The 19,724-nt window shown below is 40.0% G+C and overlaps 1 protein-coding gene across 1 annotated transcript in view; it reads right to left on the reverse strand.

The window, feature by feature from the left end:
• Positions 1 to 357: 357 nt before the first annotated feature.
• Positions 358 to 19,724, reverse strand: part of LOC137536212 (protein NDNF-like) — a 61,709-nt gene continuing 42,342 nt past the window's right edge. The window contains exons 3-4 of the mRNA XM_068258323.1: positions 9,277 to 9,401; positions 358 to 7,132 (exon numbers count right to left, since the gene is read on the reverse strand). Coding sequence (XP_068114424.1) covers positions 5,781 to 7,132; positions 9,277 to 9,401 — 1,477 coding nt within the window. The 3' untranslated portion in view covers positions 358 to 5,780. The remainder of the gene's footprint in view (positions 7,133 to 9,276; positions 9,402 to 19,724) is intronic.

The raw sequence follows: 19,724 nt of genomic DNA on the forward strand, positions 1-19,724 counted from the left end.
AGAATTTTGTGCATCCTGATTGCTCTTTACTCTTTACCAGGATAAATATCCTTCAGCGCTGCTATTTCAGTGTATATCGATTTCATATTACTTGTGCTGCAGGTTCTGAAATACTATCTTCCCAAGTGCTGTTCTGCAGACTGCTCTGAAACCAAATATTTATTTATGATTGCATAGAAACTCGCTACTTTCTGCATCGTTATAAAGTAATTGCACTCGTGATGGCCGTAACCGTGTGTAGCCCCAGTCAGTCTTCCCTCCAACAAATTAAAATAGTTCTCCTGTGATGTAAAGTCCCAAATGGAAGCTTGTCAGTTTGATCTCCGTACCAACAAAGTTTGTACTTCAACAGCCCACTCAATGGTGCTCACAATGGGATTATGAAATTTTAATACAAAACATTCACATTCGGAGACATACAGCATACAGCATTGTGGAGATATAGACAGACAAATCCCATAAAGAATGGCGACTCAGACATAAATATATTTTTATCCTATAAGATGCGGTGCAGAATATAACACAGAACACTACAGCAAAGCAGGAAATATTTAAATACACACATAAAAAAATGACAGATTTCTAACGCTTGCTACAACGGAAATTCTCCATTGGTAACAGTATAATACATACATCTTTAAATACCTTAGAAAATCTCTTAGGAACTATGCGACATGGCAATGTACTATGCAGCTACGATGCAGCTTACGTGACTATAGCAGCTACATGATTCATTTGACTTCAACATCTTTGGTAGAATGCTTTAGTGCTGGCTCTGTTGATGAGGAATTTCACATTATCACAAGAGAAAATTGTAGTGTCAGGTAAATGTGTCATTTCATTCTATTATGGTCATTTGTTAATGTAATGTTAAGCTTATGCCACTCAGGTGAGATGACAAGTAAAGCAAGTAAATGGTATTGAAAAAAAAAAGTGTTAAATTCACTGATATGTTGAACCTGGTAAATGAAGGTCTCTTTCACACGGATGGCTGAACTGCATGCTGGGCTCGGATATATGTGCTCCTTCTGGTTGCAATTTAATGCTGCAGCACTTGTAACCCCACACATGTCATTGTTGGACATGTGGTGCAGTCGAAGCAGTAAATTTGGCTGCAGGAGGCACTGAGTAAAATTGGGAGAGACAATAGACACCCATGTAGAAAGTTGGTAATAGCAACTACAACAGTAAATTTGGGTGATGCCATACATGCCAATGTAAAAAGCTAGTAATAGTTGCTAAAACAGTACATTTGGGCACCAAGAATTTCTATAGTGGTTGGTGCCAAATTTACAGTTATAGCTGCTATTACCAGCATTTTACATGGATGCTTATGCTAGTGCCCATTAGTGCTAGGTATTGATAGGGGAGTGTTAGTAGTAGGTGGGGTTTGGCAGTTAGTTTTAGGCATAGATGGGGTGGGTTAGTGTTAGGAGTAGGTGGGGAGAGGTTAGTGCTAGGCATAGGCAGGGGAGTGTTGCTGTTAGGAGTAGGTTAAGGTGGGATGTTAGTGCTAGGTATAGATAGGGACGGGTTATTGTTAGGAGTAGGTGGGGGTGGTGGTTTTAGAAATAGATACTGGAGGGTTAGTTGGTATGCGTTAGTGTGCGTTGGTACGTATTTTTTCCATAGCAATGCATTGTGAAAGAGATTTCAGTTAAAACACATTAGGTGTGAAATGTGCCATAGGAAAACATGGGCATTACTTTAAAATTCAGTTTTCTTTCAGTTATAACTGAGAGCAACTAATTAAGCGTAAAAGGGGGCTAGTGTTAGGTGTAGGTGGGGGGTTAGTTTTAGACATAGAAGGGGAGGGTTAGTGAATTAGCCAAGGTTTACCTTTTTGTTTGCTTTTTACTAGTTATTCTGGTTTTGTATAGCACAGAGAATAGTTTAAATCTGCCTCTTTGTCTACTCTGGGATGATGCTGTGTATTGTGGTGAAATTTGACACCAAGACAGAAAATTAGATGTTACATTTGTCATCAGAACAAGAATACTGGACTAGTCTAACCAGTAGGCCAAGCGAAGCCAGCAACAGTTGTCAAAGATAGATTTTCCTCTTCTTCTAGGACAGGGGTGTCAAACTCAAATACAAAGTGGGCCGACATTGAACACTGGGACCCAGCTGCGGCCCAACCTCAATGTCTACTGGCCACTTTATAAAGTTCCCTGGTGTCTAATTATTCCCCTCGAACTCTTATACAGTTCCCTTGTGTCTAGTAGTACTCCTCTCTCCCCTATACAGTTATCTGGTGTCTAGTGGTCCTCCCTCCCATACACAGATCCTTGGTGTCTAGTGGCTCCCACCCTCCCCTATACAGTTCCCTAGTGTTTAGTGCTTTCCTCCTACCTCCCCCATATGGCTTTCCTGGTGTTCTAGGGCTCCACCTCCAATATAGCTTCCCTGGTGGTCTACAGTGGGCCAAACAAATGCAAACTTGAAGGCCAAATTTAATGGCTCTGAGGGCCAGATTTTGCCCTCGGGCCGGAGTTTGACATGCATGTTTTAGGAGGATCTTCTCTAAAGTGCTGTTGTGTTTGGGAAACTAGAAGTGGTGTCTGTAGTCCGCTACATAAAGCTAATACTGTTACTTGGCTAAATCTGCGTTATAACCATTGTGGAATTATACAACAGTTAAACCCCGGTACCAACTGTCACCCCCAACGTAGCTTATCTGGAGTTCGGCTGTATAATAGCAAAGCCCTGTTGACAATTGTCACCCCCACCCGACAATAGATAGAGTTTGGCTATAAAATACCTAAACTCAGGTGGCGCTGGCATCCAATGAAACACTCAGTGTTCCATAGCTGCAAATGTACATTGCAGTCTATAGCGGTGCCTAATGAGCTAGTCGGGGGCCAACGCCCAGTTTACCTGCCTCGCTGGTAACTCCCTGTAATGCCAGCCCATTAATGACTAAACATCTAACAGTGCATAAAGGATCTTGTGACAGGATAGCTTAGCAAAGATTTAAGGTCGGTGGAATGATCCTTGACTGGAAAAAAAATCATTCTATTCCTACATTTACCACAGAGGTTAATTGGGTATAAGGATACATGTTTTTAAGCCGTTCGAGTTAACTTGAAACTGGTGTCTTGTTTTTGGGTGGGTTTTTTTGCTTATCATAACTATTTCCATATATTAGGTGAGATTCTCTTTTTTTGTATTAAACATACATAAGGAAACCTAAATGATAAACAACATTACATTATAGAAAACAATGACAGGAAGGTTTCGACAAAGATCTGGTCATTTCATTTTCCATGTAATGATTAATCATCATCAGCTTGATAAGATGAAAATAATTATATAGCATTAGCAAAAGAAGTCTCCCAACAGGCTGCAATTTTATACTGAATGGAAACCCATGGTTTTTGAAATTCTGCTTGCAAAGGATAGTCAATCAAGATGCTGAAATGAACATGTAATAGGCAAAACACAGTAAAAAGATGGCATTTTGAATCTGTGTAATAAAGAGTGGAAATGAAATATTGTGCAAAGTGGCAGGAATGCATATTTGTTTGCCTATGGTGCTCAGGTAAGGTCAGAGAGAAACTTAAAGAAAACCTGTACTGAAAATAAAAGTCAAAATAGGCATACACAAGGCATACTTACCTTCCATGTAGTCTACTCCTTAGTGTCTTTCTCCTGTCCCGCGTCCTGTTTGTTCACTGTGATCAAGGGAATTTTCCGTCCTCCATTTTGAAAATAGCCATTACCCATAACAGCTTTCTGGTCAGCACACAGTTAAACTGTAACATCGCCCACTTGAGCCATAGGGAAACATGGACATTGCCTGGTACATCCGTTTTCCTCTCAGCTATAACTGACAGCAACTGATATTTTACTGACAGCAACTGATATATTTTAGATCTGACAAAATATTGTCAGAACTGGATGGGATTATTGTCAGAAGAAAATGGTGAGCTTCTGAGTGGAACTAATGGCAAGGTAACTATGTAATTTTCATTTGAAGTTACCTCATGTGTTTATTTTAAATATTTTTACTCAGTACAGGTTCTCTTTAAAGAGATCTGACTTTTTTAACTGTTTGAATCCAACATGTCTGTCAGTCTAAAGACAAATCAAGTTTTGAATATTATACAGATTTCAAAAAATTCTGGACAAAATACAGCTAGTATGAAACCCAGTTTTGTTCGAAGTAGGTAATTTGGGTCCCGGGGGCACTGTCTCAAAATCGGCTCCCCATGGACAGAATGTGAAATGGGGCTATTCCAGCGCCCGATAAATACTGAGATTAGGCAGCTAGCGCCCAATACATTTATGAGTTGAAGAGGTACGTTTATCGGTGGAAATGTTATTGGGGGATCGGTTAGGGTTAGGCATCATTAGAGGGAGGCTTCGTGTGGGAGTAGAATAGGTGTAAATATTGCTGATTTTGGAGGTCGGGGAATTGGTTAGATTTAGATTGAAGAGCTCATGTGAGAACAGGGTTAGGCATAAATATCTGCAATTTTTGTGGCGGGGAGATCAGGGAGGGTTTGACATCAGTAGAGGGTTGGCTCATATGAGAGTAGGTTAGGCGTAAAGATTGGTGAATTTTGGGGTGTGGGGGATTGGATAGGGTTTGGCATCGGCAGACAAAGAGATCATGTGAGGATAGGTTTAGGTGTAAATATGTGTAATTTGTGTGGCAGGGAATCAGGTAGGGTTAGGCATCGGTAGAGGAGGGGCTCATGTGAGAGTAGGTTGGACATAAATATCAGCAATATTTGTGTCGGGGGGAGTAATTAGGGTTAGGCATCAGTAGAGGGAGTGCTCGTGTGAGAGTAGGCTAGGGTTAAGCATAAATATCAGCAAATTTTGTGGTGGGGGGTGTCAGTCAGGGTTAGGCATTGGTAGAAGGAAGGCTTGTGTGAGAATAGGTTAGGGTTAGGCATGAATATCAGCAAATTTTGCAGTGGTGGGATCGAATAGGTTTAGGTATTGGTAGAGGAGGGTTCATGTGAGAACAGGGTTAGGTTTGGTGTTAGTAAGATATCAGCAAGAATTAACAATATTTTACTATCAAAATTAAGCAGTGTAATATCTGTAGTTTTAACCATTTTCCACTAGCGGCTTTCTCAGGCACCCAAATTACTGTGGCACCCATTTGAATCTACACGTTCTGTCTCCATATCAGCATCGTGTAAACCTGTGCTCACACCCTAGGAAGGGGTATGAAGCACTGTGAACCAATTAGACTATTGTCTTGTGTTGCCACAGTGCCATGAAACAGCAAAAGAGCTTGTATCCTAGCTTATGGCCTGCACTGTCCAATCAGTACTGAGAGAATGACTTTACTCCTAGTCACTGCTCACCTGCAAAATAAATAAAGTTGATGGTAACTGAACTACTTTTACTTCCTCTTCTGTGTTGCTGTGCTGTAAGGACCGGTTGGACAGATTAAAAATGATTAAAAAAAACTGAGCATTTATATGTCTGCCTAATGGTGCCCATACATGGTACCATTTTTTTCATCCAATCTTACCATTTCTATGTAGTATAAGGGTAAATTAAGTGAATTTATTGAAAGGATAACTTAGGCAGTTCCCTTATATACATAGAAATGGTAAGATTGGATGAAAAAATTGTACCGTGTATGGCCACCATAAGGTTTAGCTTTCAATGCCTTTATTGTCTGACCTGAGTTTACTTTATTGATATGTACAGAACAAACCTCAATAGAAAGTAAAAGGGAACCTCCTATTTTGGGAAATTCTTATCTATCATTTTTTGTTATCGTATAGAAAACTAAGCAATTCAAATATCTATCTTCAACAGTTTTTCCTAGTCCTAACAGCTTTACTATGATATCTAACAAGAACTCCCGAAGAGCCAACAAGATACACATCAAACAGATATAATGCGCCCCTCTCTAGACCACCAATGGTTTCTGCAGTTACTGCCCTCTGTACATTGATATCATGGAAGTATTTGCAAAGAACTTTCTCAGATCTTGGCCGAGATTCAGGTCCCAAGCACTGGTCAGCACTGCCCATTTCTCTCCACATTTGATGCTCTTGTATCTTCTTCTTGTAGACACAATACATGTTCCTTTCCTGTGTGCCAAGCCAGGCAATTGTTATTGAGTCACAGGTTCTCAGTTTGTTGAAGGATTTAATTTTCAAGCTTGCTGGGAAAAATGGAAACAGGGACTTGTGGACATGAGATGAAGCCTGGATCATTGCAGAGGTATTTGAGGTTGCATCCGATGTTTTGAACGTTGCAAAGTATTTGTCCATTACTTTCCCTTTCAGAGTTATGTGTCTTAAACCTTGAATAGTTTCTGAGACAAGCAATTTGCCATTTCTTGAAATCTGTGCTCGGATTTGGCCTCTACATGTCTGAAATGTGAACTGCACCTTCTTATGCAAAGCCTGATACTGGAAGCTGTAAAGTTTTTGTTTTTTGCCATCAAAAGTAATCTGAACTATTTTACCATCTTTCATTGGCATAACTTTGGGTTTTGGCTCTACCCAAGTCTTGGCAAAAGTACCCGTGTAAGCAGCGCTAGCATTTGTTAAGAGATTAACAACAAACACATCAAAGTAATACTGAGTGTTAGCACTCAAGTTGGAAACAGTATATGTATTTTTGTTGCCGATACACATCTGTCTTACATCTACATTGTTGGATTTCTGAATAACACTTATATCACTGTTTGAAAGGAGAATAACCCGATGGTCATCCAGATACTGTGAAATGGGATAACTTGCTAACTTTGGCCACTTTCTGCTTGCAGATCGTATAGCAGTGTCAGCAGCACACAGGCTTTTGTAGTTATGCTTTTCATTGACAAGAACGCAATACTGAATGCTCTCCTTCTGCTTTGTGACAGATGGACTTGGTTTCCAGACCAAGGAAACAGAGTTGTGGCTGACTGAACTGATGTCAATGCGAGGGTCTCCTGGAAGCTCAGGAAATAGGTTACCACGAGCCAAATCGGTTGTAAGATACACTGAGATATGAGTGTCTCTTTCAGTTGAAAGAAATTCTAGGACGAAGAGTGAAGAATGCAAGGAAGTGCCAACGTAGTTCTCGACTGAGTTCCCTTTGTAATGAAAAAGTGTAGAAACGGTCTTGTAGTAAGACAGAGCCTTTAAATCGTCAAAGGGTCTGTATTTTTCTATGACAAAAGAACACAACATGTCATTAAGCCAATTTATTTTAGAACTGTCCAAAATTGTTGCAATTTTGCAATTTTAAAGTAAAGGTCAGAGATAGATAATGTACAATGTTTTGGTTTTTTTCAATTAAAACAAAAAATCTGTACTCACCATGTTAGACCTAAGTTCTGCTTGTGGTACTTCACTATGCCATATTGGTTTCAATATGGATATATGACCTTTATGCAATTTAAAGCCCAATAATAGGCACAAATATTTTCTTAGTAAAGTAGTGGGATGGAGGTGCATGATGTATAGAGGAATTATATATCTAATGATATTCAATATTATAAAGAGAAGCAATCACTTACCTCTCCAAAAGATAAGGACATCTGTTCAAATGGAAATTTTTGTTCAAAACACAATTAGACAACGCATTTCATGGGTCTTGGTCTGCTTCCTCGGGTCAATATACAGTGCCTTAAAAGCAACATGGGTAGAGTATAGGTGCCTTCAGAGGCGTCTGCTGCAGTGCTCCTATTCATACAAACTTAAGACCTCTCGAGATTATATACTGTTATTAGAGTTGAGGTCTTAAAATTGTCACATCTACTTCCTGTGACCTACAATGTGCAACCTCCTCATGTAGATACATGTAATATAGTGAATGTGATAATCCACCTTGCTTCTATTTTCTACTTATATTAATTTGTTATTCTGATTGCTTTTGCATTTAGTTGATCTTTAAAGAAGCATAGATCATATACCTGTATAACATCTTTGTTTGAATAATTCCATAAATCCTCCTTAAAGTGCTCAAAACCAATACATGATGGCGTCACCAAAGATGGCCACTCTCCTCTATATTGTAAACTCAAAAGGTTCCCCCAAGGACCATCACCACCTACGACATGTTTCTGAAACGCTGTCCTATCTTCACTCAGCTGCTTTTTCAAACTTTATATAAATCCACAAACCACAGCCTGTCAACTCTAACTAAAAAATATCTTCCATGTTCGCCTTATTTTTTACACAGGACACAACTAAAATGGTAGTGCATGCCCTTATTATATTCTATTTCATATAATATAATGCCCATCAGTGTGGACTACCTTGGAACCAACTGCAAAATTCCACTGATCCAGAAGGTGGGGTTTTGTAGTACAAGCACATTATTCCCCTCCTTACCATGTCTGCCAGACGGATTTATAGAGTGCCCCACTGTGGTCCCTCTTCCCCTCTCCATAGCAACAAAATGGGAAGCTTAGCTGTAGCTTAATGATGCATCTGTACAGCACTCAGGCTCTAAAATGTTCTCCAAGTAATTGAGTCTTAACCCCTATGGGTGAATGATATTATGCGTGAGTATGCACCTTAACTGATTAATTTCTAGTGGCTTTTATTTGTTTCATGAATTCCAATTTCTGAATGAGATTATCTTTCACTATCACTTTTAGATGGTATATACAGGACAATAACATTTTTGTGTGACATTAAATAACCTAAAGGAACACTATCAAACCAAGTGCTATAAAATGACAGTGTACAAAGAATGTCTAAGTAGCTGTGTAAACATTTCCCTACTTTTTATGTTAAAAATCAGAGGCAAAAGGTGTCATTCACTGTGTGTAGATTTTAGCTACATTTGGAATGTCTGATTTGCATAGGTTAATCTCTGCAAACTGACATGCTAAGAACAGTGTAATATTGAAGCAGAGTTGTATGAAATGCATCTGGTACCAGGTTTCACACACTATTACAAATGTTTATGTTGCACATAAGATACATTTCCCCTGCTTTCTGCAGACAGCTCAGCCAGAGACAGACAGCTGCCGAGAGCTTTCTCACACACACAGGATTAACAGATGCAGTGTGAGGGTTTCCCCCCCCCCCCCCCACCTTCATGATGTAGTCCATCAGATTTTGTCATCACTAAAGTGTGAAAGGATATTGATAGCAGTAAACAAAGAGATAAGCAGTCAAATGTATACACCCGTACTTAACAGCACTTCCCAAATAATTCCTATCTCAACTGAAAAAAATATGTTAATTGATAGTGTTCCTTTAACTTTATATGTATATATAACATGGACATGGACAGGATACAGGGACACATGTAAATTATTACATAGGATAGCTATCAGTTTGCCTCATGTAGTCATACCTGCGGCCCTTCCATGAAAGGCATGTGATACTCTGTACTGCAGAATACTCCATTCAATAGGTACATCACAAGGAGTCACGGTGATTGAGAAATGGGAACTCTTTTCTTCCAATGTAAAATGATATCTATTGAAGATATAACATTGATAACATTTTGTTAGCTTCAGGGTTTAATTTACAAATAAATTGCTGTGTCAAAAATGTTCCTTTAAAATCCCCTATGGATTTAGTAGTTTCAAAAAACCTGTCAAGGATTTGTATAGGAGCCCGTTTTCCCTAGAGCCCAAATCTGCAGAATGTCCCTGCAGGTGAGTTGGGTGGGCAAACGATGCCTTTTTCTTTTATGGCTTGCCAACCAAATTGCACTGCGGTGTGATTCTGGATGGCAATGGCCAGAATGTTTTATGTCTCCCGGGGCCCGTGCAGTTATACTTCACCTGTCGCGCCATCTGCGCTGAGCATCCGTGCCCTATTTCCGCATTCGGGGCCAAAGTGCACCAGGACCCTCAACGTGGACGGCGGCAGGAAGTATAGCTGCACTGGCACTGGGGGGAGGAAATAAAATATTAGCAGGACAGCGGTCAGGGGCGGCGAGGCGCCGTGGTAGCGTCACAAGGCTGATTCCCGCAAGATTTCATGTTGAAATCCATTGGGAATCAGCCTGCAGTTTATGGCGGCTAACAGATCTCTCTCTGATTAGATTTGATCAGAGAGAGATCTATCTCTTGGTCGATCGGCGGCCCAAATCGCTAGCTGTATGTGCACCTTTAATATTGCAGCTTGTCAGTCAGCCATCTTGAACTTCCACCCCTCAGCCAGTTGGCCGCAGACTACTGATTATAGCTGGATACGAGTTATTTACTGAGTGGTATAAAGACAGTTCTATTACAAAAGGCAGACATTACAGTAATCAGCACATAAATAAATATAGCCTGAATAGCTTGACTAATTAATTACCTTATAGTAACATAAAATGGGGATTGAAGAAACTGCAAAAAAATCCAAAGTAGTCTTGATAGCATACATTGCTTGCTTATAGATGTAGCACTAGGGAAAGTAGCTTAATTACACTGATAAGCTTACAGCATCTCAGACAGAATCAGTCCTTCTAATGTGATTGATACCCTGTATAGCAGACTTTCTTATATAAGCTCAAGTGTCGGGAAAGTTTATTGCTCAAAGCAAGACTGCAGACTTATTGGAGAGAAATTTACACGCGTAGATGTTTTCCAGAGGTGCAGATGGGCAAAGTGGAAACAGTGTTTGAGGGTAATCCTAGACCACAGTTTATGTGAACATGGCTGAAATCAAATCCCTTCAACACGCAGCTGAGTTCTGCTTTTATGGAAAGAAAAGAGAAAAATAATAGTGCAAATGGAAGGATAGATCTGAATTTCATTACACATTATTAACAGGTAATTGTAAGAAAGACATATGGCAATATTTATATGCAACTATAACTTCAGCTTCCATGGTGAAGTGGGATTTTACCTTGATGTCTACTATTAGAATATTTTTTGGTTTCCATTCTATATAATATAACATGGGTGTGACTATTTCTGTGAAATATGATGAATTACTGTATATTTTCATCATAATCTTACAGAAGAACATGCCCTTTACTTATGGATCAGAGCAACGCCTCATATCTCAGGCTTATTAAAACACGTAGCACTTTATAAAAGCCTTTGTTTACAGCATAACTTCTAGTGTGGCTCACCATGCCTACCCTTTGATGTGCATTACCAATACTGTGCGTAAGAGCCCTTCCTCATTTTACCACATGGGCCACTGTGCATTGCCATGCATCACTGAGCATTGCTCTGCAGTCCCCTTCACAGTGATGTAATACTGAGGGAACATGAAAACTCTCAAACACTGAGGGCAGGACTATTGGCAGGGAAACTGGTACAAAGAATACAGTAAAAGGCAGTGCATTTTATGCCACTGAGGCCTACACTGTGTTCTTTAAATATATGAACTAAGATCTTTGTTATATGATGTATTATTTCATAACATGTTATGCAATTTTATACATCTAAAGCTATAGATGTAAAATAATTTTGTTCACCAGAAGATTCTACTGCCCTGCCCATTAATAATGGCCTACGTATAATGTTTGGCTCAGGTCTTTCATTAATACCTTACTTCATCACTCTAACCATCTCTTTCATGCCCACTTAAGGGACAACTGAGGTGAGGGGGATATGAGGGCTGACATATTTATTTCCTGTTAAGCAATATCAGTTACCTGGCGATCCTGCTGATCCTCTGCCTATAATACTTTTAGCTATAGACCCTGAACAAGCATGCAACAGATCAGGTGTTTCTGACACTATTGTCAGATCTGAGGAGATTAGCTGCTTGCTTGTTTCTGGTGTGATTCAGACACTACTTCAGCTAATTAGATCAACAGGGCCGCCAGGCAACTGGTATTGTTTAGAAAGAAATAAATATGTCAGTCTCCATATTCTTCTCACTTCAAGTTGTCCTTTAAAAAACATTCCATATGTTCGTTCTTTCTTTACGCAAGGCATGTCTAAACTGTGTATTTCCTCATGCTTTCCCAACTCCTGCAATATTATGTATCTGCTTTTATATACAGATTCCATCTTACATGCAACATCTGCTCTGATAATGTTAATCTCCTCTCATCTAGTGACCCCTTCTCATTCTCACATACAGGACTTTCTTGAATTTCTTTCTCTCCTTTGCAACTCCTTTCCTCAACCTGTTTTGCTCTTAGCTACTGTTACCATCTTTAAGTGCATCCTAGAAACCAGTCCTCCAGGCAAGTATACATTCTTAAAGTGCATATACACATCCCGTTTTGGCTGTCTAAAGATTGGCCAATTTTACCAATTCCATGTAGTTTGAGGACCAACAGTTTTAATACTACAGGGAGGTAGTCAAATTTTGTCAGTCATCGTCCAATCAAAATTGGATGTGTGTATGGTATGCACCCTTACTTGGGAATCTCTAGGTTGTGGATATCAATTTCAACTTTCCGTGGCTCACGAGAGCTTCAAATATGCATGACTGTACGTACCAAAAGAAAGAAGTAAATGGAGATCAACAACCTGTGCTGTATACATGCTCACTGCAAACTGTAACTTACAATATAGTAGGACACCAAGTAATTGTCCAGTGGTGACTGGTGTTTCCATGGAGACGTCAGGTCATAGCATGTGCACATGATTTTTTGCCCTGTGCCTTTACGTGCATTCACTCTTCCCATCCACCATTGTGATTGCTCTCATACAGGTAGAGGACAGGTCTGCAATATGCATGCATACGTGGCATGCATTTAAAAGCACAGCTTAATTTCGCTTCCCTTCCATACTTCCAAAAGCTGCAAGCAAGCATTCATTTTATGTGAAACAGATGTGAGTTGTTGGGAGCTGATAACTATAGTACCCACTTTAGCATCTATACTATAAATGTAATTTCCCATTTGCTGTGAGCATCATCATGGCATAAAGTATACATCACAGATTGATGCTCCTCATCTTCTCTATTCTCTTGCTGAAGATGACAGTATGCTACATTCCCGTCCAGAAGACCACACCAGTGACATTGGCCTCAATTCACTAAGCTTCAGGCCCGGTTCACATTAGCGTTCCCTGTCCGGATTCGCCGGGCCGGATCCGGACCGTATACTGTACAAACGGAACGTACGTTCCGCATAGCAATGCAAAGGCTATGCGGACGTTCACACGTGTCCGTTCCGTACAGTACGGAGCCGGACCGGATCCGGACTCCGGACACTTTTCCAACATGCGCTATGTTTTGGGTCCGGATCTCCGGCCCACGCACCCGGACCGGAGCCGGACCTGAGCCTGACAGCACCATCCGGAACACAGAAACCAATGGGAAATGGAAGGCACAGAACACACTGCCTACAAACACCTGACGTTCTACCCCACTTCCTATGCGTATCCAAGTGGCCATTTCGGATGGGGACACATGGGCCAAGCATGTCTGGAGTGGAGCAGCAGTGACAGACGTGCTGGAGCTGTTTGGCAGAATGTCGGAGGTGGAGATGAGGCCTACAGCGGAGGAACCTGATTCTACAGGTGCACCTTCTGCTGACCCCAACATTTTTTTATTTAAATTTTGCTATTTTTTGCCCACGGATCCGGATGGCAGCCTGATGCATGCCTGATGCAAACGGACCGGATCCGGATCGGAACCGTACGGTTCCTATCCAGATTAGGTCCTGATCCGATCAGGATCCGATCAGGATCCGGTCCGTTTGCATGGCAAAACGCAAGTGTGAACGGGGCCTAACTCCTGTCTTTAATAACTCTTCTGAGATGTTTTACAGTTATCACCATGGTGATATAATTGTGATAACTGTAAAACAGCTCAGAAGAGTTATTAAAGACAGGAGTTAAGCTTAGTGAATTGAGGTCATTGTTTCTAGTTTAAACATTGTCACTCTTAGCATGCTCAATAAATGTAATATATTAATAAATAATTTAAATAGACTACGTTTTAGATTTTGCCCCCTTATGTGATTGAGTATGACACCCTGTTCTGGTCAATGATTGAATTTGCCACAGTATTACCCTTTACGCACCTCCTTTGCCTATTGTTTCTATACTGCAAATCCTTGTAAACATCTGTTTGTCATGGATGGGTCCCAAGTGCAATGGTCTGCTCCTTCTAGACCTGCTATAATTTTCTGTGCTCCTGCTATCTGTTTCAGAACTTTCTTATAGCAGCAGCTGACCCTGTGATATATCCAACTTTTTTCTCGTCCTGATGCTTACTTTCCTGCAGATTTTATCCTCAAGTTCTCAATAGAAGCAAGCCAGCACCACCTCCTGTTCAAAATAAGAAATACAGTCTGGAAACCTCCCCAATTGAACATATAATGTCTTGCATATAAGGAAGTGTTTGGGAACAGGAACCTTTCAAAACAAACCGGCTTTTGGCATTCCTGAACTTATGCTGTAATTTCAGCACATTGTGTGCCTTGCTGCATTATCTTACTTTTTTACCAGTCCCTGTTACCCGAACTCTTTACCTAACTTCTCTGGGTTATGATTTGGTCTTGTTAATAAAGATGGCCTGAACAGTTTGCCGGCGGACAGTTCCCGGTGAATTTCCACTTATGCCTATGACAGCCGATCGCTGTCATTGGCTAGCGGGAGGAGGGAGGGCGCGGTGAATATAGAATATGGTATATAAAAAATAGTAAAATGTATTTTAAAAAAATATAAATAAAAAATAAACAAACATCTCTGTTGGTGGGCAGAAAAGGGCAGATGACTTGTGTGCTGAGTTGTATAGCCTGCAGTGAGCCCTTAAAGCTGCAGTGGCCTAAATAGTAAAAAATAGCCTGGTCACTAGGGGGGGTGCAAGCCTATGGTCCTGAAGAGGTTAAATACCAACACATCTAAGTTATACAGGTTCTGGGGCTACTCACACATAATCAGTGCTTAAAGGGAACCTGAAGCGAGTAAAATTATTTAAAATAAACACATGACGTAGCTGCAAATGAAAATTACATACTAACCTCACCATCAGTTTCTCTCAGAAGCTCACCATTTTATCTTAAGGTGATCCTTTCCAGTTCTGACAATATTTTGTCAGAACTGAAATATAACAGTTGCTGTCAGTTGTATATCAGCAGCTGTCAGTTACAACTGAATGTGTAAGGTAATGTCCATGCTTCCCGATGGCTCAAGTGGGTGATATTACAGTTTAACAGTGAGCTGGCCAGGAAGCAGTTATGGGGTAATGGCCATTTTTAAAATGGAAGATGGAGAATTCCATTGATCACAGTGGACAAATGGGACGCAGGAGAGGAGAAAGAGATTGAGCAGTAGACTATATGGGAGGTAAGTATGACCTGTGTATGGTTATTTTGACTTTTATTTTCAGTTCAGGTTCTCTTTAAATTGCATATATCTAACTAGCCCCAAGGCATGTATAATTCATATGTGCTGGTATTTAAAGGGATGAGGTGACAACCTTGGTTCTAACACATTTAAACACTGTCCAAAATTAAAGCTCAATATTGCATACAATTAAGGTTTAATGTTTAAAATATAGTACATAAAATATATATTAAAAACACAATTGATGTTTTCAAACATACAGGTAGCCCAGTAATGTTAGAGTCATCTGAGATATTTTTGCCTGACACCTTTAACAATGTAAAACTACAACTTTCAACTTCTTCAGTGAGCAGATTATCAATGTATCATCCTACAGTTATCAGAATCTAACATTCCTTCAGACTTCAGACATTTAGTAGGCGGGATTTACTCAAGAAAGATTTGCAGTGAGAGGCAGTGAAATGAAGCTTTGCTTACATCGCACATCCAATCATGTACCGAAGATATGAAAAAACAATGTTACTGTATACAGTTAGGTCACTGCTCCTCACTTAGCAATTACTTTCATAGATTCTCAGAAATAAAAATGTCATTATGACCCTGACTCTGCATAGAGAGAATACATGTTGTAAAGAGACATACACCTGCCGAGAAATAAAACTGTTAATATTTTTGTCATTCTGATGTAATTTGCTCACAAGTTTTTGAGCCACTGGCTGTCACTCAAAACATATTTCCATCCTGACAAGCAGAGTACATTGGCCATCTCAATTTCTTAATTAAAGCAGACATAAGGAGGGCAGTAGAGGAAAGAAAAAGAACAAATGTAATTATAGAAACTATTACTTTCTACTACTAACGCGGTGGTTAATGTGCCCTTTTATTCATGTTCTTGTCTTAAATGTATAGCACATACCATTCCACCACTCCCATTCCATAGAAAACCATTGTATATCTTCCACTTAAACACCTGCATTTTTGCACTTTGCATTGTGTTTTTAAAAGTTCTATGCTGCTTTTTATTACAAAAAGTGATGTGTTTTAATAATAGGGGGCAGGGAAAAAAACTAACGCACACAGAGGTGAACCAATGGTGTAGAGAAAATGCACTCCGCTTCTGCAAATGAGAATATGGATTGCAAGTGTGGAGGAGTCAGTGTCCAATGAATACTTTCAACATCAGTTACAATCAGATTATTCTGCTGGAGAAAATTGTGGTTACAGATGTGGTGCTTTGAGTTGTACTTTACAAAGTAGATAGGTTCAGGTTTGCCTGATGGCCATTTCGCTCATGTAAGCTTCTTCTGAAGACAGGGTGGAACTTGCCTTTGCAGAAGCTCTTATGCGCGAAACGGCTGTCAGCCAGGCATACCACCAGTGCCCTGCACCCACTACTTCACCATCCAACGGGTTTGTGGACCCTTGCTCACTGTTATATGTACAAAGCCGAGGTGTCAGCACCAAAACAAATTGAAAGCCACAGCAGTGCCAGACATTCGTCTTCTTGGTTCGCAAATTGTCCAGAGCCTCCCACTTTATAATTGAGCTGTACTTTAGATGTTTTTTTTTTTTAAACAATTGTGTACATTTTAAGAAAATACAACTGCATTAATTCATGAGAGGTAATTAAGGGTAAATGACAACTTAAGTACCCAAATGTAGCTCATCATATTATCTTTTAGTTCATTGTTACCATTTGGTATTCAATTTAATAAAGTATATCTCTCTCAGGGTCATAAATACATATTGACCCCCCCCCCCCAGCAAAACTTTGAGGCACCCCAACATTCACATGTCATCTCTGTAATGGTGAACCTCACTGCACGGGTTCATATAAGAAGTGTGGCCATCATGATCTCTCCTCATACATGACACAACAGCATCTGTTATGGAGGGAAGGGCCTGTATTGGAGGATGAACGATGGAGGATGGACAATTGCCAACCCTGACCCTTCACAGCACTGGTCTTCATTGCAGATGCAGAGGCTTCTCCCCAAGTTATGTAATGTTATATTTTTTTCAACTTGTTCATGAAAAAGGAAATGTGGGTGCCCAATATCGACTTGTAGAATATCGTTAAAATTTACCGATATTCTACATTTCTAAAGTGTAAATTATTGAAGTAAAATATATTGGAAAATTCCAATATCTTACTATAACCTAACCTAACAATGCTCTGACACAGAATTCTCCTTACTGATGCCCAACCTAAACCTCCCCCACGCCTAACCTTATCCATCCCCCCACGCCTAAACCTTAAAAACACCCCTCATGCCTAGCCCTTAACACCCCCACACCTAACCTTAACTGCCCCACCCCACACGCCTAACCCTTAAAAATACCCCCCTCTATGCCTCACCTTAACCAACCCCTGCCGCCAATCTGCCGCTATTACGATAATGTTGGGTTGCCACCATAAATAGCAGCTGTAGTATGAAATTTGTTATTTATTGTGTTCCATTAGTGTGAAATTTGCTATTTTTTGGGGGCAGCCAAATTCCAGCTGCTATTTATAATGGCATCTATGGCTGCGCCCAAGTTTCTTATCATAGCGGGCACCCAAATTTCCCGCTTTGCACGACAACATCTCTTATAGAGGAGAGGGTCTATCATGAAAGGAAGATGGGACACCATTGTGGCTGCAGAGTCTTCTCCCCTAGCAATGTGATTTGTCTTTAGATATACTGTATGTGTTTATCACATCAAGCTTGATAAAGTTATATTTTAGGCGGTTTTATTTATTAAAGTTTTTAATTTGGGTTATTATCGTCATTTTCTTTGGATTTTATAAAAATTATTAAATAAAATATATTGGCCCATATGCAATTAACTTTTTCACCTGAGTTATCACCTAGGAGATAATTTTCATCTTTATTTTGCAATTGAAAGCGTACCCAAAAGTTTGGGAAAAGTCCTTTAGCGCTTATTTTGAGTATTGTCTTGCTTGCTAGTGGCATGACAAATTGTGAAAATTTCACCTAGGAGTAAACTCAGGAGAAAATGTGAGTTGCGTATGGGCTATTTTGCTTTAGCTATACAATATGTACTTATTAGTGCAACATAAAATATATCTTTGCAACAAACTCTGTATAGCCCAGATACAGCCGTTCCCTTACTTACAAACAGGTTACATTCTGGGAGGTTGTTTGTAAGTCTAATGAGTTTGTATATTGAGTTACGTATTACACTTATTGTTGTGATTTTCTTTCACTCTGGATTTAGACAGAATACAATGGTTTTTGATTGTTTTCAATTGGCTTTGATGCAATTTCGACAATTTACAACTACTATAACAAATTATACAGTACAGTACACTTTGTACATGAGAACAACTTAATGTGTACATATGAGACACTTGTAATTCAAGTGTATGTAAGTAGGGGGCTATCTTTAGTTGCAGAAGATCTTGGCGCAGAACATTTAACTCTGTAAATCACAGCAACAGTGAATAGCACCAACTAACACCAATATATAATGAATTTCATACCCTCTAAGCCGCCGCAAAGGAGATCTCAGCCCCTGGTGGGGCGATTTGCCTCATTTAAAGTGCTGTACGTGCAGCTAGCACTTTGCTAGCCGCGCGTCCAGCTTGATCGCCGCCGCTCTGCGGCAATCGTCCGCACGCGGCGGCGGAAGAGGGCCCCCCACCAGAGCCCTGCGCTGCCTGGACCAATGACTTCCAGGCAGCGCTATGGGCTGAATCAGGACGTCGGCTGACGTCCATGACCTCATTCCGATCGTCGCCATGGCGACAGGAAAAGCCAAACAGGGGAACGCGTTATATACGCATTCCCCTGTTTGCTATTGATGCCGGTGACGATTGCACTAGAGGGACACATGCGCCCTCTAGTGTTGTTTCATGTAGCTACCACTCTGGTAGCTTTACATGAAACAAAAATTTTTTTTTTTAAATGTATTTCTGCCTATTTGGCAGAATTAAAGAACCGCCAAGAGGGTTAAAAAGACAATACTGTAAGTATCTTTTTGATACTGATGTTGCAGCTTACTATCACATGATCTTCATATGTGAGGCATCAAACTGTAATGAGGAATCCTCTGATTGATCGGGAAAGAAAACACTTACTTGGCTGCATATACAGCAGGGAATATTTTCTTAGCTGATCATGCTCATGTTGTACACACAGACAAGCTTGCCATATGAGATTCATCATGTGGGAGAATGCTGACAATCTTATTTTGACACAGGTTAAGAATGTGAAAGGTTTAATTAGATAATTTGAAAAGTCTGTATCATAGGAGATCCCTTGATGAAGAGCCATGGACAGCATCATCCAATACTTGTTTGGATACCCAGTGGGTTACATTTTAATATATTATATAGCTTGTATGAATTGGTTCCATATTTACTGGATGGCTTTGTTCTTTCACCGCAGTGTGACTTGTCAATATAATGCTTTTTAAGCCACCAGGAAGCAAGAACATACTCAAAATAATATTGATAGTATTTTTTCACTTACTTTTTGGTACTTTTTTTGTTGAAAATTGCTGAAAAGTTATTTTAAATCAAAGATGAAAAATTATCTCCTAGGAGAAAACTCAGGTGAAAAAGTGAATTGCATATGGCCCATAATGCATTATA

The sequence above is a fragment of the Hyperolius riggenbachi genome, chromosome 10 (genome assembly GCF_040937935.1).
Source record: "Hyperolius riggenbachi isolate aHypRig1 chromosome 10, aHypRig1.pri, whole genome shotgun sequence".
Lineage (NCBI taxonomy): Eukaryota > Metazoa > Chordata > Amphibia > Anura > Hyperoliidae > Hyperolius > Hyperolius riggenbachi.